The 26,905-nt window shown below is 43.8% G+C and overlaps 1 protein-coding gene across 3 annotated transcripts in view; it reads left to right on the top strand.

The window, feature by feature from the left end:
- Positions 1-26,905, top strand: part of CCK (cholecystokinin) — a 102,638-nt gene that overhangs the window by 31,636 nt on the left and 44,097 nt on the right. The window contains exon 1 of one of the 3 annotated variants that reach the window (XM_085630089.1): positions 6,371-6,500. The exons of the other annotated variants lie outside the window; for them this stretch is intronic. Within the exon in view, the coding sequence (XP_085486215.1) occupies positions 6,425-6,500 (76 nt within the window). The 5' untranslated portion in view covers positions 6,371-6,424. Of the gene's footprint in view, positions 1-6,370; positions 6,501-26,905 lie in introns of those variants that run through there. 3 annotated transcript variants of the gene reach the window in all.

Genomic DNA, 26,905 nt, shown 5'->3' on the forward strand with positions numbered 1-26,905 from the left:
GGTGGTGATGGCTGCTTTCCTGGCCTCGTTGATGTGCTGTTGATAGCTACTGAGGGCTGTTTTGTGAGCTGCTCTGTCGGCTGTGTTCTTGGTGGCATACCATTATTTGTCCAGTTGGTGGCAGTTGCAGTTTGTGGTCCTGTACCTGGGGTGTGCCAACTAGCATATTTGTAGATCTTGTTGGATTTTGTAGGTTTCAGTGGGGTGACTCTGTCTGCTCTGTCAGTGATTCAGGCAGCGAAGTTCTGAATGGCCTGGTCGAGGTCTGTTGAGGCTTCTGGTTGGGAGGTGGTGAGGGCCAGTGATCACTGAGTTTCGGTGACCTTGCTCCAGCTGCAGTGTGAGGAGATATGACACTTGGGGATGGGGATGGTGAAGTGTACGATGGTGTGGTCGGTCCAGGTGAGTTCTGTGATGTGGCTGTATTTAATTCTGTCACTAGAGGTGAAAATGGGGTAGAGTGTGTGTCTGGCTTTGTGCAAAGGTTCATTAACCAGGTGGGTGAGGCCGATTTTGTTCAGATTCTCAAGGAGGGTGATGAAGTTAGTATTGATGTGGAAGTTGAAGTTGCTGAGTAGGACATAGTGGTGAGAGTCTATTTCTAGGGGGAGATGAGGTTGGGGATGGCATTACAGAATGTTGCTCAGTGCCCCGGGGGTCTGTAGGTGAGTGTGCCTCTTATCGTGGTCTTCGTGTCAATTTGTAGTAGGAAGTTGAGGTGTTCCATGAGAGGTGTGGGGTCGTCGTTGGTGATGGTGCATCTGATGGTTTCCTTGAAGAGGGTGGCTATGCCTCTGCCTTGTTTGTTGATGCGGTCTTGTTGTGTCATCTTGTAGCCTTCACAAGAGGCAGTGGTGATGTCAGGATTCAAGGAGGGATTGAGCCACGTTTTAGCGAGGAAGGCAACATCCATAGAGAGGGTGGTGATGGTGTCTGAGATTTCCTTGGCACGTTTGCAGAGTAAGCAGGCATTGAGCAGGATACAATGGAGCGGTTGTAGTGTTCTTGGTCTTGTGGGCAGCAGTAGTTTGGAATCTTTCATAGGTTGTGTCACAGGAGAAGAGGCAATGTCAGCAGGTGAAGGGTCCTTGTTTCAGCATCTGGAGTCCAGGCCCAGGAGTTCCTTGGCGTTGTACTGTTGGGTGGTGAAAGGGCCAGGGGTCCTCGCGCTGGGCGTTGTCCCACCGGCAGTGTACTGATGGCACGCCTGCTGTGCATATCTGCTGCGTGGCCATGCGGCAGCCGCAATAGTGGTCCTGGTGGTGTCTTTAGAGGTCCTGGGCGCCAGGTCGGGACCTGGAACTGGCAGCACAGGTCAGGTACTTGCAGGCAACATATGGGCAGAGGGATCACTGGCAGCCCAGGTGAGGGGCAGCAGGCAGCACAGGGACGGTAGGCAGCACAGGGGCAGAGTAACAGCTGGCAGCACAGGGGCAGGAACGGCAGACAGCTCAGGGCAGGGATGGCAGGCTGTGCAGGGGCAGGGACAGCAGGCAGCGCAAGGGCAGAATGACAACTGGCAGTGCAGGGGCAGGGACAGCAATGCACGCAGGGGCAGTGTACACAGTACCTTAGACTGGGGGTCAGGAGAAAGAGGGGTGGTCCAGCCCAGCCTCCTCTGGGCTCGGACCAGCGCTGATGGGCCCGCCCTTGGCCTGGACTTTGCCCAGGCACCACCTGCATGCGTCCCACAATCCATAAGTGGATGCCCTCTAAAGAGGGGCTGGCGGCTGAGTAATGGTGGGAAAACTGAGGCGGTCCTGCTGCCAGTAGCGGAGGCTGCTGTGAGATGTGGTCTGCTGGTGGAGGATTAGGGAAGTCCCGCGATGCGGGAGCCCTCTAAAGAGGGGCTGGTGGCCGAGAAATGGTGGGAAAATGGAGGAGGTCCTGTTCCCAGTAGCAGAGGCTGCTGGGAGATGTGGTCTGCTGGTGCAGGGTCAGCCATTCATCTCTGCCCTACAGCAGGAGGGGGAGGTCTTCCTAAATCATTAATCTCAGTGGTGCCTTATTTACACATGACAGTATCTGGGAGTGCAGACTCAGAGATCCTGGTTTCCGCCAACTAAGATTCAGGTCTCTCGGAAGGTTTTAAGTCAAGTAAAATAGTAAGTACTGAACAAGAGGGTGAGGTTTGAAAGGAATTCTATAGATATGAAGCATAGCGAAATCTCTAGTCACCAGCAACCCACAACTAGTTCCTCTAACCATTGCTGGACCTAGAAGAAACATTTAAAAGACAAAGGGCCTTATTATGAGTTTGGCGATGTGAGAGTGGGAGCGCTCCGCTCCCCAACCACCACAGCCATGTTTGAACCACCTGCCAGATTAGGAGTTTTCTCCTGTCTGACGGGCAGTTCTTCGGCATTCCCAGGGCGGTGCCTATGAAATCGGAAACACAATGGGAATGACAAAGGCAGTACCTACAAGGCATGGAGTGCCGCAGTCCATGCCGTGCAAGTACTGGGTGCATGCATACAAGGGGCCACATGATGTGCCACCCTGTATGCATCGATATTGAAAGAGACACACAGGGGCCCTGCATGACCCCATTTGTTTCCTCACCACCACATGTTTCATGGTGGTCGCACTGCCATGTAAAGTGTGGCGGCGAGGAAACACGTAATATGTTTGGCGGACCCGCAGTGACCCTACAAGCATATTGCGGCCTCTAGACCGCTACGCCACTGTGGTCATACTGGCAGACTGAGAATAAAGCGCAAAGAATTTTGACTGACCTAATGGGAATAGAAGCCTGAGCTCTTCTGTTTTACCCTAATCCCAAAGCACATGTGGTAGGAGGCCCCTAAAAGGACCCCAATAGCTCCAAATATAAAAAAAATAAACATATGGTTCGAGTGTCTCACAGACCTGAAACAAGGTTCTGAGGTTCTCGAACCCTGCCTCAGTGTTTGCAAAAGCTGCTGCAAGCGCTTTTGGATTCTTATTAGTCACATTCTCGGTGTTGAGTTTGCAAAGCCAGTGGGCCCCAACAAGGCCCTATGAGGCACTATTGTTTTACAGACCCACGTTCGAATTTTCAAACACTTCAAAACAAAATAAATAAAGAATTAAATAATAATATTGTACTAATAAATCAAGGGGCAAAAGGCAGTGCCCAGTTTCTGTTGGGCACCACAGTCATAGCCAAAGGACGAGCACAGTAGGACAGAGAACGTGTTCATAGATGTTGAATATAGAATATCATAAAAATCACTGACAAAAATACAATTAAAGTGAAGTAATGGTTAAGATTAGTTACAATACCTTAAGGAATGTTTGAAAAAACTAAATTAATTGAAAAAACATCCACAATTAAGGTACAGTTCCAGTTACGAATTAAAGCTGGAAAATTCTTCATTTAAGGTTAGCTTCACCTTCCATAACTTGCAAAATAGCAAGGTAAACCATATCTTACACACCAGCTCTGATGAAGTCTCAATATTTATACCAATAAGAAAGAAGACCTAAAAAGGCATTGTCATTAAATAAATACAAGTCAAAAAAGCAACATTTCCCAGGACAGTCAATGCCTGCATGCCCACTCCAGCACCACAATGGAGCAAATCATTTTTTCAACACTGAGGCCACAGCCTCCATACCCCATAGATGCAATACCCACCCCCCATGGAACACCCCCTGACCTGCACCTCACCCTGCAGATATTTACCACCTGCTTAAAGTAGGACGTAAATATAACCATGAAATTCCCTGGAGTCAGAGGAAAGCTGTGTTAAAGGACCAAGTAAATAAAGACATGCCAGATTATTCCCAAAACAATTCTAGAGATTTTAACTTGTTATCCCTGTTAACTCATGGAGAAATACCGCCCAGAATTATTAATTTGGGCCCTGTTGTTTCTCCAAATCAAATCAAATCAAATCAGGTGTTTGATAAGCGTGACTACTCACCCGTAAGGGTCTCAAGGTGCTGGGATGTGTGGGGGGGGGGGGTTCGCAGGTTCCAATCCATCAAGGAGGGGGTCTGTCGAAGAACTAGGTTTTGAGGTTTCTTGCAAAGATGGGGAGCGATGTTATCTGTCTGAGGTGGAGCGGAAGGTCGTTCCAGGCTCTGGCCGCACGGAAGGAGAAGGAGCGGTCTCCCGATCTGGTTTTTCTGGTGCGGGGACCATGGCGTAGGAGAGCTGGGCTGATCGTAGGGTCCTTTGGGGTGCGTTGAATTTGAGTCGGCTATTCAGGTATGCTGGTCCGGTGTCGTGGACGGCTTTGTGAGCATGGGTTAGCATCTTGAAAAGGACAAATGCGATGCAGCGCGCGCTACGAAATTCGTTTTATTTATTTAATTGTTTACTTACCTGTAATTATCCATATTCCGGTTTTTAGTACCCCCCACCCTGCCCCTCCCCCGCCCCGCCTTACCGCCCCACGGAACTCCCTCCACGGGCCACGGCTGCATACATTATCTAGTTATCTAAGACACTTTAATAGCATTGCGATGTAATGTTTGTGCCCCTGAAAGTTCAAGCTTTGGCCGCTGGATAAATAGTCAAGATTGATCAAGGCTAGATGCAGGGCAAGCACTTCTCTTGTGGAAGCACACAGCGTCTGCCCAATCAAATCATGTAGTCCTGCCTCCCAACATGTGGGTGGAGTCAAAGCCCCTTTTTAGTGATGCCCACATAATTGTCTGGTGCTGCTGTGCTGACAAGCCAGACGATAAAACCATCTTGCCAACTTGGGGCACCCCTCTGGAACATTTTGCCCTTTGTAACCACAGCTGCTCAACCTCTATGCCATCAGGCAAGACTAGCACAGACCAGGAGGATTAGAGCATTTACCAGAAGCAGTAAAACTCGGAAAGCATGGCCACCTGCATCAGCAAAGACAACAGTGGGCTGAAGAGCATCGGCTCCCTCCTCACCTGCTGGACCACCATAGAAACCTCAGAATAAGAGGCGTTAGGCAAAGAAGTATAATAGTCCAAGTGTCTGTGCCCTGTGTCATCTTCTCAAGATCTTTGGGGAAATCATTCATTTAACCACCGGTTGATAGACGTATGACTAAGGTTGTATACACTTGTCATTGTGCAATCTGTGAAGATGGCCTCGATGTTCTTCAATACAATGTTAAATTGAATTTTCCCAGATTAGCTTTAAAAACTTCTTCTCCGGCTGGGTTGGGGAAAAATATTTTGTATTCTTAACAATAAATACTACAATTAGTTGCCAGTTGTTCTACCCACCCAGAGTATTATATTATTTGTAAAGCCCTTCAAAACATGTCTATTCACTACATTCGTGTCACCAGTCAGGCGGACCACACCGGCAGAATGTACCAGGTGCCCTTTTTGCCCCTGGGAGACTGGGTTATTCGCGGGCTACGCAGAATGAAGTCCTAGCCGTGTCCTATGCGGATCTGCTGCACGTTATCTGTCTGATGGTGTATGACGTGTGCATGTGCCGAATACAGAGACCTGCCTTCTGCAGCCTTCTTTCCAGTGTGGGCACTAAATTCGATTCATGTGCAATCTCCAGAGGACATGACTCACGATTGCAGGCCAGGCGCAAGTTGCGCATAGTGTGGGTGTTTTGCCTACATGATTTTCATAAGTAAAAACAGACACAATTCGTGCAAGCAACTAGCTTGTGTTGGAAGTTAATTGAGCAAACTGACTTTAAAGTACCATATGCTGTTAGCACATCATCCCCAAGTCCAAGGTGCCCTAATTGTGCTCCAGATACTACGTAATTGGCGGGCTGCTCGGAATGAAGCCCTAGGAACATTAAACGAAGCAAAAATGGGTTGAAGGCGATCTTCGACTGATGAAGTTGGGGAATGTCCGAGGGAGTCCACCCCCTTTGTTCTTGAGTCACACCAGTAAATTAGGGCAGAGTTTTGTTGCCTGACACCCAGAGCAATATTGACTCGTTTCTCATGCGCTGATGTATATGTTTTAGGGTGTAATTATGGAACGTTTGAGTTTGTGTATGTGTACTGAACACTAATCACATCATATACATTCTCATAAACACCTTTACCTGAAATCCCTAAGTGTGCGCGTGTGTGCGCTTCCCTTCCAAAAGCATGTGTGCTCTGGGGGAACATCATGGCTGAAAGAGCGCAAATTAAAGAGAAAAAGCCTTTCCTTTTACTAGTAAAGGAAGTTCCACCCACACACCTGCTGACCCCGAAACTCTTGAGACACGGCGGTGATAGCTTATGATCGCTGATAATGGAAAAGTCATTGGGCTTGTGGGAGCATGGCAGGGGCGAAGGGGTTAACAGCAGACGTCTTTGCCGAGAAAGGTTTTGGACCCTTCTTCCCCCGGAGGTGAATGAATTCGTTATGATGTGCTCGCGCAGGGCCGAGCGCGCGAAGATCCCTCGCCTGCGTCAGTGCTGTGCAAACAGATGACAGTTCGACAGCGCCGCGCGCGCCTATTTAAGCAGCTGCAGCCCTGCCAAGTATGGGAACTTCTGACTGCAGCGCGGACACTCACCTCCCGGAGTTCACCGCGAAACCGGCGCGCGCGTTACATACAGGTAAGGTGCGCTGCTCAGCGGTTTTACTGTTTGCTGCTGATGTTCGTGTAATCCAGGGCAAGCCATGCTTCAGATCTGCTTTTTATTGCGCTGTTCGGTGCACGCTGCTTTTCTTGCACTAAGTTAAATGCGATGTGTGCCTTCTGACAGTGAGTACCGTGCACTGCTCCACAGCAGTTTTCTGTGGTGTTTTTTTCAGCCCTCTGCGTGTCAGCCTGTGACAGGTTATTTTGCTGAATAAACTGCTAGTGTTTTAAGACTTTGTCAGTGGCATATGTCGGTACAGAAACTAGATGCTTGCACGTGAAGTCTCAAATTTGCCTTTCTAGATAAATGAAATTTAATCTCAGTGGGTCCTCTTTAAAGCTCTACTTAACGTAGAAAAACACTTGGTCCGCAATTATTTGAGCGTAATGTAACGGTTGCACTACTTTGTTACAAAAGTATCAAGCCGGCGTTACTTATATTTAGACCCTGACCCACCCGCGCAGATATTCCTAGCAGACCAACCAGATAGGTTTTAGCTATTTTTTAAAATCATTTTTGCGAAGCACAAATATTGAAGATTTTTTTATAGAAAATGCAATGTAGTGTCATGAAATAGAAAAGCACTCACGCGATACTATACACATATTGTTAACATACAAGCATGCTTTAATTACTATACATTTGTTAATGTTTTCTGTATTTAGCGACGTATTACAAATAATACCTTATTTTAAGGAGCACTTGCTACCTAAGTGGTTCTCCTTTGTGGCACTTTAAATGGCCCGTGCTACACTTACCCAATATTATGATATCCATTTTATCGTCTTTGGGAGATCGAAGAGACGAGGTGGACCTGCAGGACATACAGGTCACAGAATATGTCAGGAGTGTATGCCTAACTCAATGAGAAATGTCCACAGACTTCTGTGCCATTTAGAAACTTGGTTCAAAATGTATTGCATAGTTTCCCCCCACACACACACACTTTAATGTATCCGGATAGCATGGCAGTTAACATATTTTTTGTGTGTTCTCTTGTGTATTGAGAAGGTGTTCACTTTTTGAATAGAATGTCCTAGAACTCTTTATCAGGGATACATTTGTAAGGTTAATTCGCACAATTACGTTAATTAGGTTCAATTGGAAAGATGTATTAAATGTGGTGTGTTTCCACAGGATTTCAGTCTTTCAAACATCTCCAGAAATCTCTGGGCTCCTCGCTCAATTGAAGCTGCTGGCGGGGACTGCAGGCTTGCGCGAGCTCCGTCGTTTCTTGGAGCTTCCCGCCTAAACAGAGAGATCTACTTGCTTTATATTTTATATTTAGCACTTAATATTTCTGATCTGGTTGTGTTTAGGTTAGGCTTCTCCAACGAGTAGCTCACGAGCAACTGGAAAATCCCATCTACCTAAAAGTAGCTCTCCTGTGTGCCGCCCAGTCTACAAAAAATTGAAGCTTTTGCTTTGTTGAATTAATATGTGTGAATCAAAAATTAAAAGCATATATTTGAGATGCAAATGTGTGTATTTTCAGAACTCATAACCTGATGTTTTGAGAAAAATGGTTGAATTTCCCAAAGATACATATAAAGGTAATAATTTAGTGATAAGTCATGGAGCAAAGGGGAGGCTTATTTGTATTATTATTACCTTTTCACCAGGACCACTGCAGTTATGGCTGTATGTATTTCCACAGAGAGGCATCCCACATTATTAAAGCTTTTTCTGCATTAATGCTAGCAGCGGTGCCTGATGAACTGGTAATCCTGTATATGGTGACCACTAATATAATCTTTTCAGTTACAGTCACTATTACAACACTAACAATGTTAGTAGCTCATGATGATTTTCATTGAATAAAAGCAGCTCCTATTACACAAAAGTTTGGAGATCCCTGGTTTATGTGCTTTGGAGTTTGGCTAAGGAGGCATCTGACAGTTAAAGTCACTTGCCCACGATCACAACCTTTAATTAAAATGGGAAAGCCATGATTAGAACCCCGCTTTGCTGGTTTCAAGACATCAACTTACCCCTAGAATCCATCTTGTTCTCTGCTTTTGATGTTACTTAAATGTACTGTTTTAGTAATGCGTAATATACATACATATGCACTGCTAAGTGCAATCCGCTACTTGAGAAACGCTTGGCCATGTGCATGATCGAGCAGGGCCGGCTTTAGCGCTTGTGGCGCTTGGTGTGACAATCACTTTTGGCGGCTCCACGTCTCATGACCGCCTCCTTGGATTCTTTCACTACCATCTGCAAAAGTGCCTCTCATCTCTCCTATCATATGATATTGCTAAGCACAGCGCCCTGCTGAGGTCACAGCACCCCCCCTTCATAGGTCAGCGTCCAGTGCGGCGGCACCAGTCGCACTGCCCTAAAGACGGCCCTGTGATCGAGTGTCCAGCTTTATGTGATTGCTTCACGTAAATGAAACTGGAAGTAACATCCGCGAGTAAACTTGTTTTATGTGAAAACCAAACCGAAATACGGTCCTTGACAAGGAAGAGTCCCCTCGTCCATTCGTATCAATTTTATTTCTTTTTGTGCCCTGGGTCCTGCCTGACCTGTGGTGGTGGAGTACTGTTCATAGCAAGAGAAGTGTGAAAAAGAGAGTGAGCTACACATTTTTTGCTTAAGGGTCAGCGTATAGTTGAGTGGCATAACTTCACAAAGCATAAGAAGGATGTATAGGGTGATGTAAGTTCACAAACAACTTTGACTACAGGTGTAGGGCATGGGCTTAGTACAAGTTCATATAAAATGAGAATGGTACAGTGTGTTTGAATACGTTTAGTGTAAGTTCATATAGAACATAAATTATAGGATTAGAATAAAGGGTTAGTGTAAACTCACTTAAAATGACAAGGAAAAATGTGTTAGCATATAGGTTTACTGCAAGTTCAGACATAAATGGGCAGAAGGCTGCTGCCAACATTTAGTGTAAGGTCACATACCTTACATGGTAAGGTTGGAGTATAAGGTCAGGGTAAGTTTACACAAGAGAGCAAGGGTTAATGTCATGTCACATATACAGAGAAGTGTCAGGGGTCAGTTTATACTCCTAATTTATGTTCACATAAAATGCTTAGCATTACTATAAATTGGCATAAAATAAGAAGAGTACGGATGACCCTTACAGGGTTCGAGGAGGGTTGCATAAAGTGAAGGGTGAGATGATGGAGACGGTGCAGGGCTGGCAGGCTGCGGACTCGGTGCTCGAGTTCGTGACTCCAAACCCTCTGAGTGTGACCAGTGCTTGCACCCACGGCAGGTGGAGGCGACCTTCACTGCATCCTGAGTGGCCCTTGCCCCATTCCTTGCTGAGTCCCCTTCAAGGGTGGTGCAGTCCAAGGCAGCTCACAGAAGCCTACGTGCAACAGTGGAGCAGCCAGTGTGCCATGAGCCTTAGTAAAGGAAGGCAGAGGGCCCTCTGGCTACTGTTATACTTGTAAACTGCTGCAAAAACCATGATTTTGTTGGGCCCCTCGAGCCTCTGGGCACCGGTGGCACTGCACCTGCTGCACTAATGAAAGCTAACCCCTGATGTGCAACAAACAGGAGATTAGGCGTTGTTGACATGTATGAAGTTCTTTCACGCATGCGCCTACATTATTTTGCATTCATGCAATTGTATGCGGAGGCGCTGCGCCTGCCAAGTACGGTGGTCAATCAAAGCGCTAAAAGCCGATAGAGGCACAACAAAGAGACGCTTCAAGAGCAGGGAGGTGAAGCTTTCTTTAAATACCTAGAAATACAAAGTGAACATTCCCAGTATCAGCTCTCGGGGGCGGGCGCGTGACCCTCCGTCACTAGCCTTTAATGAATGGGGCATCGAGCTGCACTCATTAGACACCTCTGATACCAAATGTCCTATTAAAAATGGATGAAGGGAAGTCAGCGGAGGCCACTTTGGACGCGACTCTCGGGGCTCATTAAGGAAAAGCCAATGCGACCTCAACGGGTTTAAGCAACATCATAATTACTGTTTCCGACCTTTAAATACAGGGGTTACAGCAATTTTAATGAGTTCATTTCATTTGGCAAACAGTCTGCCACGCCAAGAAGTGCACATTTACAGCTGGCGATCTTACAGGAGGCAAAGCAGCAGAAAAATGCAGATAGTTTGTGTGTCCTTTGGCAGCTCGCGCCAGGGTCACGCGCAATGGGTCATTTGGGGTTGTTAGTGTAATGTTTCTCGCCTACCTAGTGCGAGATTAGGACTGTCCGTGCCACATACCCACACACATAACTAAGATACACCCACACACGTGCGCTAGAGCACACACAGCCGCAGGCACATTAACATTTACACAAGCACCTTCACACTCTCCCTTACAGACACGCAGGCACACACGCATTCACACACGTAAACTCACACAAAGGTACACATGCACACACACAAACAAAAGCCAAACACGTACATATGCTTAAATATGTCCAATATCCATCCATCCATCCACCCATCCACCCACCCGTCCATCCATCCACCCATCCACCCACCCGTCCATCCATCCACCCACCCACTCGTATTTTTTTAAAATTAGAAACTACATACACAAGGTTAGATTTAAAAAAAAAACTTTTATTCCAGATTCTGATTTGCTTATAATTAGATCAAAAGCAAACTAATAATCACTAAATGTGCTCGCAGCCATTCTGAGCAGGGAGTGGGACCCTTATGCGGGCTCAATCAGGGGCGCGTTGGCTAAAGCAGAGTGTGACATAAACACACTCAGCACAGCCGCTTGACTGGAGCCACATTTTATGGCTCTAAGGGCCAGGTGCAGGTTGGCAGTAGTGATGTAGTGTCAAACCCCAGCAGTGCCCAGAGACCGCACAGATGGCCATAGTGCCCTAGCCCCTAACACAAGACGGAACATCTGTTAACAAGTTAAAGGATGTGAGAAAATATGATTTTTCATTTATTTTCCACAGATAAGGATTTGCAAATCTGAAGTGAAGACAGGCTTACACCAATCAAACACTGTGGAGACAATATGCAATTTAATTGGAATTTTCCAAGTGCATCATTACTTTTTTAGGGAAAGGGGGTTTCCAGGGACTTTTTGTGCCGACCAGAGTTAGTGCTCTGTTGACAAGGTGTAGAAAAGGAGGGATCTCCGGACTGTAATACATTATCTGCAAATAATGAGAGTTTTAAAATTAAGTAATTTTCAATGGTTACCTTTTAACAAAAAGTAATTCCCGGTGGATATACCGATCACAGTCTGCACCGAGGTATGTGTAAATGAACTGCTGTTCGTCTTGCCTCAGATGAAGGGTCTGGTTAAACACAGACAATCAATCCCCTCTCTATGATACTTTAGTAGACCTTGCTGCCCCTACACTGGGCATCATCCTTACTACCATCTCTTTTGGAACCACACTTTTTTCTATCCATTCCTTTAACATTTGCCTGATTGGTAACCTACTCATTTCCCAAGCACAAATAATTCTTCCCTATCTTTTCAAATCACACTTCAACATGCCTGTCTCCCTTTAGTCTCAATTTTTTACTCTTTATCTGCTCCTCAATCAGTCTGAATGCTGTCGGTCTGATCCTCAGACTTCATTACTCGCCTGTCTTTTCCCCGTTCTACATAGTCCTTTTGCTGACTATTTATCTCCCTCTTCAGATCCACTTTTTTGTTTTGTCTTCAAGTACGTTCTTGGCCTCTGACTTCCTTCCATCCTAGCTTTTCTTATCTTCTAAAAATCTGTACACCCTCCCAAGCAGTTTCTGACAGATCCATAAATTCTACTTATTTCCTTTCTTCTGTACATTTTCTTTATTGCTCAACACACCTAGATATTAAACCTTCTCTAATCCTTGCTTCGCTTAGAGCATCACTTGTTTGGATATTACTGTGGACTGGGTTATCATTTCAACAGAAATGTATGACTTTCGCTCTACAGGATTTTCCCTAACATGATCTGATTGGAATATTAGATCATGGTCTTTATTATTTATCTGCTTGAGAGGATCCTTGTACAGTTTCTTAGAGAGACTATGGTATTTTTACTCTTTGTTCCTCTAAGTAGATAGACTTTTCGGCTTTTCATTTGCCAAAGATGTGTTATAAGTCGCTTTAAGAACAAATCTGTTAAGTGCTGCTTCAATAAGTTGATGATTCCATGTTGGTTCAAAATTTGCTCAATCAATTTTTATCAAAGGATGTTGCTTCTGTAATTCCTTCTTACATTCACTTGGCTTTTAATATTTGATGTTTTGCACAAGATGACAAAATCAATTTACGTTTGCTATCTAATATTTGAGTTTGTAACTTTAAAGCATCACCCGTGTTCATTGCTACTGCTTCCATGGATCACCAAGCTATAGCTAAGGAAGAGAATGTGTTGCCCACGACACCCAGTCCAAGCTCATCTTCCACTGCAGCAAGCACTTTCAGTGGTCAAATTAGGAGCATCACTTAAATTTGATATTCCCTATTTTTCTTTCACTGAGTACTAACCTTTTTTTTCTAAATTAACCCATCGCACCAAAATCCGCATATGGTAAATACTATACAATTTTCCCATGTTAAATTCCGTCACGTTTGAACTGCTGAAATGTAATGAAGGGTGAGATATGTAATGTGCCCAGTGATTACCCGATGCAGTATATACCACCCAACGCATAATTCTAACCCCTGCACAAACAATGGCTTACGCAAGGGCCGGATTCTCGTTATCAGGGCCTAAGTGTTGTAACCTCAGTGATGCAGTCAATTGTATAGACATAGCATATGCACCCACCTTGTACCTATTCTTGATTCTCCCGAGTCTTGCAATTTAGCTCAACAGTGTTACGGTGCATCAAAACATAAACATTTTGGCAGAGGAAAATTGTTAAAAAGTGTTTAACTAATGCTTTGTTTTCAATAATGTAGCGCCTTGACCAACTAGAGACAAACTGTCAGATTAATCGTCCCTAATATCTAACATTTTTGTTAATGTAAATTGCTTTCACTCTTTTTTAAGGAATGCATATGCACTTAAATAAATTTTCTTAAAAAGCTGCAACATGGTAGCTAAAATAGAACAGTTTATCTGATGTAGCATTGTTGTTAAGAAATAAATTGCTGTAAAATAAAAATGTTGTACTAGATGACCCACTGGGAGATTTTCTAATTTAATCTGATTTAAAAGAAACATTATGCTGGTGCGGGGAATTGCTAGCTATTTTATATATTTAAGTGCCATGCTCTGAATAATGTTCAATTTGCATAATCCGATGTTAAATTAAGATTATAGGGCAAATCTGGGGCATTGTAAACTGTCCAGCGTTAAATTATCTAACGACTCAAGGTTTAGCATTCTATTTTACATTCTGGGTGGAAAAGCTTACTTTAGTTCATGCTTTCACCAACATTTCTATATATAAATTTATTAAAAATGTAGTAAGAAAAAGAGATAACGTGATTAGAGTGTGTTAATGACATAGAATTAAGTGCCTATGTAATCAAGGTGCCACAACTTCCAAACACAGTGCTCCTGCCCATAGTTAGGGTGTCACACCTGAATTTGCATGTTTTAATACAACTTGCAGCCATAAACGAAACCCCCCAGTAAGCGGGTGGAGAGGAACGAAAGACTGTGGACCATCTTGGATTGCAGCCTTCCAGTCACTATGCTTATCAAACAAAAGCAATCCTGACCCACTAATGAGTGTTGCCCAAGGAGATTATCCGGGGTATATGAACCCCCTCATCTGTTGAGGGTGTGTGGTCCAAAAGTTTTGTAGAAATATTTCCAAATGTTAGGTAAGCCCTCACTCACCAACCTAGCTGTTATGATTCATCATAAGGCTCCCTCATTTGTAAACAAATTATTAAAATTATGAAAGGGCTCCCAATGACATAGGGAGTACTTTTATTAAAGGTGGTGATGGTATCTGGATCCCAAATATTGGAGTAAAAATCTTCAGGAATTTCTCAAAGGAACTTCTTTAATTGAAGAGTACCTCATAGATGATTAAAATGAAAATTGCGATGCCTAGGAGCATAATTTCTCAAGCATCAACAGGTCAACATGTTTCTGCTGGTTATTGGCCCGGGTCCCTGACTTTCATCAGGACCAGGATCCTTCGATAGTTAGGCAATAATTCCTACTCATACTTCAGACATGCTTTTTCTACTCTGTCCCACTCCTGTCTTGTTTTATCGTTATAGTGCATAGCTTTTTGTCTCCTTTCATTCCCTCCCCTGTAAGGTTTAATTTTTTTCATTTCACACCTTCTCCTATTCTCATGTTCAGTTTCTACTCTCCCACTTCCAGTCTGGCATTTTTACCTGTTATTATTTTGCCATGAGCATTAAATTCGTTCTCTCCTTCTCACCTCCCCTTTTTTTTACCACTCCTACCGTTCTCCCCTTCCACAATCCCCTTTGTCAGTTATACCTTGCTTTTTCTTTATTCTCTATCATCTTCAATTTTAACACCCAAAAGAAAGTCTGAACTGTCATAATAAGTTACTCAAGGGTGCTTCCAGGCCTTGTCTGTTGATAGATACTATCACTGCTGCATTCTGCAATAACAGTGCCTTCAGGAGTTGCAAATTGCTGAGATTTTTTGGGCCACTTGGGACAACATTCACAGCTTTGGCCTCCCTGAACTTTGGACCGCCGGTTCTAACCAGGCTGAGGTGGTGATTCAAGATTCTCCTTGGTGCACCTGCTTTAACAAAGCTGCACTTTCTCGATGGAAACATCCAAGTAGGTCTTCTGCTTTGGGGTTCACTGATGACTGTGGATGTGTCAGAGGAAGGTGTTTTTTGGTGAAGGATCTTTGATCTTCTGAATCTCTAACAATATCTCTCGTTCTCCTGGTTCAAATGAGATGAAAGAATCAGCCTGCAAAAAGGCTATTTTTTTAGAATGAAACAGTAGATTGACTCCATGGGAGGCCTATATGGATCCCAATATGGATTCCATAGGTGTAGGTTCTTCAGGAGAAGATGGGTGCGCTAAACCAGCTAGAGTGAATCATCAAGAGGAAAAGTTTTTTTTCTTTACAGAAAATTCTACCTTAAACCAGCATCTATATTCTCTCACACAAACAGTGGTCAGTCTCCACAACTAGCACAATCAGTTGTAGTGTTAGCAACACTGGGAGCTGCGTGGAAAGTTCATTTTGTGGCTCTAAATGATGCCAAAAGGAAGACCTCTCAAAGATGTAACTGTCTAGGAAAACATTTCAAAATAGCCGATTAAGTGGTTACTACAACTGCTTCAAGCTGCTATATAAATTACTATTAAAGCACAATTAGGAAGCCATTTCAGGGCTGACCATGTCTGGTGGAAAAGCACCTTTAGGTGATTCAAATATATGAAGAAAAAATTTATAAAATGAATGTTGCAAGGGATGGTGGATTTTTTCAGCTCAACTCTAATATGTCTCTGTGCTTCACCTGATGCTCTCCTCTTAAAACATGCATTGATGTAGGCTTTAATCTGAAATGATAGCTTTAACATTTTTACCACTATTTTTAGGGTTGGTGTCCTGTAGATCCATTTTCTTCCAGTCAGTCATGTGATTCCATGTTTGTTGCAAGTCTTAAACTCCTTTGTAATTGGTTTCTCAACAGCTTCAGAATCACTTTAACATATTTAGAGGTATCCCATCTAATCTACATCTGCAACTGGAGAAGGTTGCTCCGACATCATAGGTTGCTCTCTGGTTTCCTAAAACATTCATCCATAGGATCTGAGTACTGGGTACCCTAATATTCCGTGAGCCTAACCTCAAGGTGTCCACTAACAGGACAGTTTCGCAGACTGTGCTGGGTTTCATCTCTAGGCGGTTTCCAAGTTTCTTTTGAAAGTAGATATTATGCCTCTGACTTCGTTTACAGTCCACGGCTTCCGTAGGACGGAAATTGCAAATAACAGGGTGACAGTTAATGGAGATTTTACTATGTCCTTTTGAGTTTCAGAATCTATCTTTCTCATTTACCGCATGTCCCATTTAGTGAGCGGCAAAATTACATCTATTGCACTTCTGCTTGTATTTAGCAACCCCACAAGCATATGAGTTGTTTGAGTATGTTTATCAAGTTCTATGTAGGCACTGGTCAACTCGAGGCATGGCTTCCTGACGGCCTAAATCCTGGAACATCCCTTTAAGACATTTGTAATGCACCCATATGGACATCTCCCTACATATTTATCCAGCATAATACATTTGTGTTGGACGGGGCGTAGTCAACCACTTGCAGCACAGAGAGCATGAGCATTATTTCCCTGTAAATATTGTAATAGCTGTTTCAAGTAAAATAGAGCAGTTATGTCTGTGCCCAGCATATTTAGTCTTGCACACACTGTTGTCATCTGTCTGATATATCCTCATAGACTTAGTACTGTGATGGAGACAACAGACAATGTGTTAATGACCTGATTGATTACCAGTAATCTTCATTAGTCCCTGTCCAAGTCTTTGTCAGCTCAGTCCTTTGCTTCCCCGTCGGTGGTCCATGCTGGCCTCCCTACCGAGCATATTATAACTTTGGAGCTAGTACAGAGAATAATTATACCATGTGGTTGTGCCTGAGGCTTTTTTAAAGAGAGAGAAATTAACTCAGGCAAATTACAGGGGAGAATGGCTCCATGAAGGGGAAAGTGGACGTCACACTTGTCTGCAAGGTGAGAGTCACTCCCGTGGAGTAATAACTGTGATGAAGAAGACTTAGACTTGAAATAATAAAGATTACTTGTAAGCAACCAGGATAATCATCTGTGGTCCTTCGTTATTGCTTTTTCACCGAACGCAAGTATTGATTCAACAGTTCTGACCATCTTTCTGTGTTTTCCTTTGCTTACATCAGCCTCACAAGCTCCCCCTCACATTTCCACCTTTCCCTAACATAGCCAAACGAAGTCGCGTGTTCTTTTCACATGCACTTTGGAACTGACTCTAGTAGGTGTTTACTCAATTCGATATTTGCCTTGTTCCTTTTTGACTGTTTAAATACACCTCTTTGTTCTCCGTTGTATGAGTCCTTGTTTTTTTTGTGTGTTTTTTAAAAAAATATGTGCTTATAAGTTCTGTGACCGTTACCAATTCTGTTGTATGTCATATTTCAATGCCTTCTGGCCCCTGAGATCACAAGAGTCACAGATTTCTCATTTCCAGTATCTAAGATCAATTGAACACGCTCCAATGGTGGCTCAGCCCTGAGAACCTCAGCTTGGGACTGGCACTAAGAAACCTGCTGCAAGAGATCATGTCACACACCAGGGACCTTAGGTTGGGGCATTGCTCTCGGTGCAGGGATGTCTAAGGGCGAAAGCACATGTTACTCAGGTCATGTGAAGACATGACTTGTTTTTCAATTTGGAAGAAACTGCCAGAGGGTCTTCAAGGCTATAGGTACGTCTTTCATCTGATCATGGATTTGATTTTAAAATACTTAATTTAGACAATAAAGTCCATTAAAGAGGCGGCAGCAAGAAATAACAATGTAGAAAAATGGTTGCAGTACATAAAAAGCAATATCATCATGAAAACACAATCAATTCATAGAAGATTAAGGCACTGTGATGCGTAGCTTCTTATTGTAAACAGGAATTTGTCAGAGGTCCTGAGATTTAGCAGCAGAATTAGGACGGATACCAAGAAACAAAGCAAAGTCTTACTGAATATGCACATTGCATATCCTGACAAGTTATGGCAAAAGAAGAGGAACACAGAAAATTGACCAATCTACTCGCAGTGGTTCTAGAGTAGCTGTAATTAGTCTGATGCTTCCAGAACTAAACATGAGGATATTTCATCACTATAAATACCCTTCGATACAGGAGAGTTGGCCAATCTACTAATGGTGCTTCTAGGACAGCTCCTGTTCATCTCGAGCCTCTAGAGCGCAGAATACTGACTTTTCTTCACTATGAAAGCACTTGGGTAAGGATGGATTGGCCGTAACAAGAAAACGAATCTAAAAATTGGCAGCTCGTAAAGTGCTTCATGCACTTGCTGATGATACAAAACACAAGACTACAGGGCTGGGGGGTTCATTTATCTACATCAAGATAAAAGAAGAGGTCCTTGAAAGACAGGGGAAGCAAAGATCACATGGAATGTGTGGAAGTGGTAAACAACTTGAGTTAAACGCAGAGGTTTTTAGGCTACAGTTATTAATTTAAGGCTGCTAAAACCGGATATAGTAGCATTTTATTGCTATTAATACATCAGGAAAGAGAAAGTAGACTGAAGCCAGAATTTGTGCTTGGAGTGCTAAGTCAAAAAGTGCAATGTGCTGCAAAGTGCTAAAAAAAAAGTAAAACTAGTGAGACTGGGAGCAGTGGCAGTGATAAACTAAAAGACCCGGATTGGCAAACATTCAGTGGGGGTGTCGGTGAGCAATGGTATGAGACAAGGGTTACACTTGCTGGATATTAACGGATTTTGACTACCAGCCTGGACATACTATTTCCCCATTAGCAAGTGAGCAAGAGATTGGGGAAGTGTTCTAAAGAGAGTGAGAATTGAGGGGCATATCAACAAGCGGCAGCGATATTTATCGTTGACCGCTTTTAGCGTGACAAATCCTAACGCCGTCTATCGTCGGATTCTATCGCCCGGTCAGTGCACAATTAACAAGGCACATCGCCGAGGCGATAGAAATCCGGCCAATAGCGGTGATAAGCAACAATATCACTGGAATTCCAGTGATAGGGAACAGCGTTAGGGAAAAATATTGTAAATAGGGAGATGTGGACTCAAGATAATAATCCACCTCCCATGATAGATATGGCATAGTAGGAAAAAAAGCAGGTGTAAGAAACTGGCGAAAAACCTGGTTAGCGCAAATTTTTAAGTCGCTAGTCAGGCTAGCGATACCCTTGTAAATACGGAGAAGCTGTGTTGGTGATGATTTTCGCAGTATTTCAGACGGGCACGCCTACCTCGCATCATTAGCGATGCGAGGAGAGGCGCAAAGGAAATGGGCCAAGAAGCCTGGATTCACGCATTAGCGTGTCCTTGCTAATAGGGCGTTAAAATTATCGCTGCTTTCCATCCGAAAACGGACGCTAAAGCAGCGATAATTTTAACTCCGGGCCTTGTTGATATGCCCCTGAGATAGTACATAGAAGGCCCTGACCTCCTTTATAATTTAGAGCATGCTCGCTCAATGGACATAAGTGCATAGATTCAAACTTTGGGCACACACCCAGAAATTACCCCTAAGGCCCTAGGTGGTGCAGAGATCCTCAGCAATTTCTGTATTCTGTCTACAAAGTTTATCAGGCTGGCTATTACTTGTGGGTGAGCGTCGTTCGGGAGAAAATTGACTGCAGCCTGTATTGTCCATGTCCCTCATTTGATCAGAAAGTGACAAAGAAGCCTTCAATTGCCGTGGATTAGCATAGGACACATACAGAGCATGTGGGAAAGTGATTCCTGAGTCAAGCCACAGAGGCGCACATGTTCATGGGACAATTCGCCCATGAAGAGAGAAGATTTAATGAGGAGAAACCGCTCATATGAGGAAGACAGAATTTTACTTTGTAATACAATGAGAATGAATCGATGATGTAGATTTGCACTCCTCTTTTGGCATATCCCCTAATAACAAAGTCCACATGTTTTCTTTTCAAAAGGGCCCGAGGATCAAGTATAAGGGATTCCTTATGAATAACTTTGTTTAAAGCTATTTCGAGCCGCTGATGGGTGTTTTTGGTTCCAAGGAGCTGCTGCACCTTTGAACTCTAAGGTTTCGGAGAGAGCGATTTTCCACGGATTTTGAGAGACCGAGTTATGTGCAGATGACCCCTTCCCACCATTTAAGTTCTTCAGTGAGCCTTCTCCTGCGGCATGTGCTGAGTGCATATATTTCAGGAAACTGGCATTCTGCGCTAAGACTTGATTGCTCAGCATCATCTCTAGCCTGAGCTGGGCTGGTGAAGTGTGGTAAGGGAGCTTCAGCAATGATCTGAAGACAGAGCTCTGTATTGAAAAAGGCACCCAGTTTCCCAGGGAACGCTTCTAACCCGTACCCCAGAGGGGGGGGGGGGAAATTTGTCCTTAACTAACTTCAACAGAGGTTCAAGAGTGGACTGTTTTGTCCATTTGAGTATGGTTGAATCGCTAATTGTAGTGAGGCGAGCTTTGGCTTTAGTGAATTTAGCTGTCATCCAGCCAGCATTCCAAGTATTTTGCTTTATTTGATGTAACCAGGCAGTTGTTACGTAAGTGCCAGGCACCGGTTCTCCTCCTTTTACATCCAAATATCACGATTTTAGTTTTTTCGAATTTTCCATCATTGCATTTGAGGAGCTATGTTTGTGTAAGATATAGATCCGCCTTTAAAGTCCCCTTACCGTTTGTCTTAAAACAGTATCAGCATAGATCAATGAGGTAATAGGGTGGTTCACCAGTTTTAGTGCATCGCTGATTGCAGAATCCAACGCAGGTGCCTGGTCGCACATAAGTAAATTAAGAGGGCCTGGGCTAAAACGCACCCTTGCTTGATGTCTTGTTCGATTTTGATCTTTTCGGAGACTGCTGCATTATTTCCCAGTTTTACTCTGGCTCAAGTGTCCGAGTAAAGTAATTGGATGCAGCAAAGTAATGCTTCAGGGATGTCCCAGGCTTTGATCGGGGACCAGAGAAGCTGGTGGATGACATGATCGAATGCCTTGGTATATTCTACAAAGCAATAATAAAGAAGCTACTTTTTCCAAATCTGCTTTGCCACTGGCATCTGCATGGCAACGAGGTTGTCTGTGGTGCCCAACATAGGCCTAAAACTGGTTTGGTTGAAAGAAATCAAGCTTTTCAAACTTGCCTATACTTCCAGCTCTTCCAGTAGTAGGGAGGCAAAATATTTGGCTTCAACATCCACGAGGGCAATGAAACGATAGCTGTGAGGTCTTGCCACTGGTCCTTTTTGTAAATCAGGTGCAGTATGGATCCATGCCAGGATGAGGGGATAGAATCAGTGATGAGGCAGGTTATAAACAAGTTTTCCAGCAGCAGGGACCAGAACTCAGCATCTTACTTATATACTGAGGCAGGGATATTGTTAGGACCAGGGGCCCCATCGGCTCAGCTTTTCTGTATCAAAGTTAATATTCTTTTGCTGATGATGGTTGACTTATTTTGATTGATTTGCGCTTCTGTTGCCTCTGACTTTTCACATGAAAGACTGGACTTACTGTGGCTGAGTTGTAGGTTGAGGTTTTCTGGCATAGTTTTATAAAGGGTGCTGATGTGTGTGGTCCAATTTTCAGAGGTGACATTATTCCCGTTAAATTTGATGATTTCCGTATCCCTGATAAGGCGATTGTTGATGAGCCAGAACTACTTTGAGTTTTTAGGTCTCGCCTGACCCAGCGCATGCGCTGGTCTGGCGAGACTTTTTGAGAGGGCTCCAAAAAGTGCTACCAGGCCAGCCTAGAGCCACAGTGCATGTGCGCGGGCCCGCGCGCCGGCTTTTCCGCGATTACTTTCACTTTCGCGGCCGCACGGCCGCTTTGATGTTTGATCGCGATCACTTTCGCGGCCGCACGGCCACTTGGCATAGCCAATAGGTCTCACTTTTGGGACCTTATAAGTATTTAGTTATGCAACTGTTGCATGGCTAAACACTTATAAGGTCCTAAAGGCGAGCCCTATTGGCTATGCCAATGCTTGTTAGATTTGCAGGCCAGAAAAAGCTAGATCTACAGTGCTTGCTCGAATCTCTGTTCCACTTGCCAGAATTGTTTTCTGTAGTTACGGCATAAGATGTGTAGTTCCACATGACAGACAGTACTGGACCCAGTTTTCAGCAATCTAATCATTTTGTTCAGAGATCTTTTCAACATTTTAAGCTAATTTGAAATCCAAGGTTGCACTGGAGCGGGTCTGGAGGACGTTGAGGCTGGGCGGAACTGGTGACTGCTGGCAAAGGAAAAGAGAAGGCTTGCAAAGAGTTCCCAGTCCTGAATAATATGCCTCAAAGGTGTGCTCTGGTTAAGTAAAGTTGTTTTCCAGGAAATGTAATTTGTTGCAACTACCGAGTTCCATTTTGTTCATTTCCAATTTGAACCGACTGTCCGTAAAATGCTGTGCTTGTTGCTGCAGTTTTTTATACGTGGACTCTGTGGCACATGATTGCTTTCGCCGCACACAGTGATAGAGAAAGTCTTAATCGCATTGAAGAGTGAAGTTGAGCAGATTTTGTAATCTAAAATAGCTGATCTTTTCAGGGAGAAATGAGTGAAATGAGATGGTTGAAAGCACCCTTTCACTGCCCATTGGGACATCCCTTCTAAGGGAGCTATCAGAGTGTGTCCAATGGAGTCTGTTCTTTGTGGAATTGTTACCTGCAATTGAATCAGCCACCCAAAGGTCGCTATATCACCAGAGGGGCTGCGAAGAGGGTTTGGAAGCAGATTTAGGTTTAAAATCTCTGGTCAGAAGGCTTTGGGGTGATTGATCTTGACGTCTAAAATTAAATGCTGTAGCTCCTTCGCCTTTTGATTTTCCCCGGGGCTGTGCAATGAATGTACATATTTAGTAAGAATAGGTTTCGCTTTATGGAGTTGTGGCGTACATTTTTTTACTTTCACACATAAAAAGTCATGGTATCCAGTGAACTGCTCAGAGTTCACGAAGTGCCAACGGGATGATAGAAAGATGTACAGGCCACCCATTCTGTGGCCCTTGGTGGATTGTATAGCGGCAGAAAAGAAAAGCTCATAACAGCGTTCAAGCGGGGTTTCTACCTCATGCCACGATTCCAGTACACATATAATATCATGAGACGTTAAAAAGGACATGGCGTCAGAGTCCTTTAGGTCATTTTCTAGGCCAGCCACTTTCCAGGATATTAGAGACATAAATTTGGCCTCGTTCCCAGGCTAAGGGTTGGGCTGTTGTGTCCTTTGTGTAAAACTCAGTTTGGTGGGGTCTGGACACGATGGCAGCGAGCCATCCCCAATCCTCTTGAGATTTTCCCACTGGTGGAATAGTGAACTTTCAGTTTCTCACTGCCTGACTTTGAGTAGAAATGATGAATGTTTGTGCATTGGTAACAGCTTTTGGATGGAGGAGGGAGGTTGCATTTCTGAGAAAAGATTATGTTCTTTGAGCCTTATCACCTCCATTGAGACTTTGACTTTTGTTCAGGTTAACGGAGAGCTGACAACAGGTTTGCATGGTGTCCTTCTGAGTAAGAGCTGTTGGGTATCAGGCTTTGTTGGAAGTGTTATTAATGCACCCCACACTTCTAAAAGATAGCAATTTACACATATTGTCTTGACTGCAGATTGAGTGGACCAAGTCACTGCAGTTGCTTCCTTGTAGGGCATTATGTTTGAGGGAATAAACTGTATATCCGTTATGTTATTAGAGTTTAAATGACAGAGGTTTGGGTGAGAGGCCAAGAGTTTAACAATGTTTCCTAGATTCCAGATATCATTATTGCCTTGGGCGGTGTACTCAGGGTGCTAGATTCTCATTACCAGTGGCGGAGTCTTGAGATATATTATTATGCACTGAAGTTGCACCGGGGTGGATCAAAGGCATCGGAGACCTGTGCAATTATTAATTGGAGGTCCCATTTATTGACTGAGGGATGGAAGTGTCTCCAGCAACTCAATTGGTCAAGTAGCGGTTTCAGGTGACCACAGCATTGGAATACAGCCTTGATGGTGCTAACTGTGAACAGTTTAGTTCTTTTGAAGGTAAGAATCCTGAGTTCCTGGTGGTGTCATGCCCACTTGGGGCTTGAGAATGGCCTTTTTTAAGAAGGGACGAAGGAGCTGCCTCACTTAGCAGTGAAACTGTTTTAGATTGTGCTTCTTGTGCAGCAGGTGGCTGTAGGCTGATGGCCTCTGCATTTATGATCTCCAGCCTTACGGGAATTTGCGTTCTGGTTGTTTTTGAGGAGATGACGAAACATCTGGGACTTGAGAGAGTGGCTGACTCGGGTTCCACACAGATCTCTTTTGTTGTGGGTTGAAAAATATTTTTGATCGTGGAAGCCTGGTTTGCATCTCTCATGATCTTATCCTGTTTTTTATTCAGTTTCCTGAGTTGCTTTCTGTTGCACCTCGACAGTTGAGATGGGGTGGTGCTATATGCACGGAGAGTGGCATTCTCAATATTTATTGGGGAATTGTTTCCAATAATAGGTAGCACAGCAGCATCTACTTTATTGGGTATCGAGTTGTTATCTAGTATTTCAAGGTTCGTAGGAACGGGATGTATCTGCACACTGACTTCCATAACATTATTCGGGCCGGGGCTGTTTTAGGGAGCTTCACTGATGCCAGCATTGGTAGTTGCATGGCAGGGCAGGGCAGGGCTGTTGAAGTCAGAGTGATTTGAGAGTTTGTCTGTGAAGGCTGGGCTTTTCATATTCTTTTTACTTCCTGGAGTAGGTCGCTCACTATAGAGGGTAAAGCAAGTAGCTTGTCCATCAAGCTTGAGCAGATGCACTCTAGCATGCCTGACACAGTGGCTGTTGGTGGATGGTGGGCTGGTGGATCATGGATGCTTAAAAGTAAGCTGCTCACTGTGGCATTGAGGTGTTCAAAGTAATAGTCAATGGATGATGTGAATTGGGCTAGCGTCTCTAACAATGAAATTTGGATGTCAAACTTGTTTGATTGATATTCCAATTCCCTGGCAGTGGTGTCAAGAGTTTTAACTAGTTGTTGCCAAGTCCTGATATCAATAGGCAATTTTATGCTCCAGTTTAGAATTGGAGAATGAACTTGAAAGTCTCCAATAAATGTCGATTCATGTGAGGATGACAGGCTTGCAATGTCCTTGTCAGGCAAAGGGGTATGTTGATATCCCCATCCAGGTCTGTTGTTGGTTGTTATCTCGGGGCCTTAGAGAGGGGCCGAAATTTGCGACCAATTTCCTGGGTTGTTCCTATGTAGATGTCTGGCCTTGCTTGCACCTCCTGGCTTTTCCTCCCACGTCCTTTCACATCCGCTGCTGGCTCGAGCCAGGTTTCCGTACTCAGCTCCAACGATGCTCTGATCATGGAAAGCAGGGTGCTGGTCTCAAGGGACAATGCCGTAACATTGTCATACATCAACCTATTGAGAGAGAGGGGAGGCCATCTAAGACTCTAACTAACTTACCATCACCAATGGGTTCTTGGGGAAGAACTGTTTGCTAAGCCTACATATATCTCACATCAGGGGTATTTATTAATTTGGAATTGTCAAAATAAATTGCAGAGTGGTTTTCCAGAAGAGGTGCACAGACTAGGTGCTTCTTCCCTCTTTATATGTCTGACTTTCATGATGTCCTAGCTCTTGGTTAATTGATAAGTACCCTCAATTTGCAGTCAGAGATTATCAGTGTCTTTCAAGTACATTAGCAGGGCATTCAACAAAGTGAGGCTCTTGGCTCAGGGTGATTGCATAGTTCCTCCACAGTAAGTCCAATGATCAGACCTTTGTCTCCTCCATGTAAGACATGTAAGACTGTATTTCTAGTAACTACTATTCCAAATAGCTTTCCTGCAAGAATGAGATGCTCTCCTTTGCAGGGAGTTGTTCTTGGATAGTCATCCAGATGTCTGTACATTTCTTTCCAGATTCAGCCTTAGGAAATTATTTGATCATAATGTTTGCACTAAGAAGCTTTTGACAAGGGAAGTTAGTAATATTTTCTGGGAATCAGTATGGAAGTTTTCGTGAACATTGTGAGGTCCAGACCATGTAGGCAGTGACATTTCTAACTTCTTCTGCATCTGGTAGGAGTGGATACGGTTCTAAGGTTTTCATTAGCTGATCCACCGTCACCTTTACATTTATTCAGTCTCATTCCAGAGGGTTGTAACTGTTTCTTGGGCTGGGATTGAAGAATCTCTCTGTCGGATATCTACAGGTCTACAATTTGGAAATCATGCAGTTTATAATTCCACTCACAATAGTAGTTTCAAGAAGGAAGACACAAGAGTTTCAGTTTATTTGACTAGTGTAATCAAGTTTGTTTCTATTTGAATATCATAGATTATACAAGTACAATTAAAGGTCTTCCTGGTGTTTCAGTATTTCCACCAATAGATTGTCTTCTTCATTTCCCTAATCTAAACTGAAATAATTATTCCTGGATTCTCCACAATAGTAACCACTTAAAGAAGGGAAATAATGAATGTGAATGTAATATTGAGAAAAAGTACCAATATTCTTCATCACTCCTAGACCTGTTCTTTATATCACTGTCCTTGTACCCTCCCCACCCTTAATCTGTGCCTTTGCCCTAGTGGAGACTTGAGAATGGTTGGGGAGCTCATGAGATACCTTACCCTGTTACAGAACCTATGATGGGTGGCCAGGGCTGATGCTTCAGAATTATATTTAACCGATTATCCTCTCCCAGTGGTGGAATCCACAGCAATAGCAAAGACTGTTATGAGGAAGACCTGAGTTAAGAGTAATGAAGATGAGTGATAAGTAAAT

This window comes from Triturus cristatus, chromosome 10 (genome assembly GCF_964204655.1).
Source record: "Triturus cristatus chromosome 10, aTriCri1.1, whole genome shotgun sequence".
Lineage (NCBI taxonomy): Eukaryota > Metazoa > Chordata > Amphibia > Caudata > Salamandridae > Triturus > Triturus cristatus.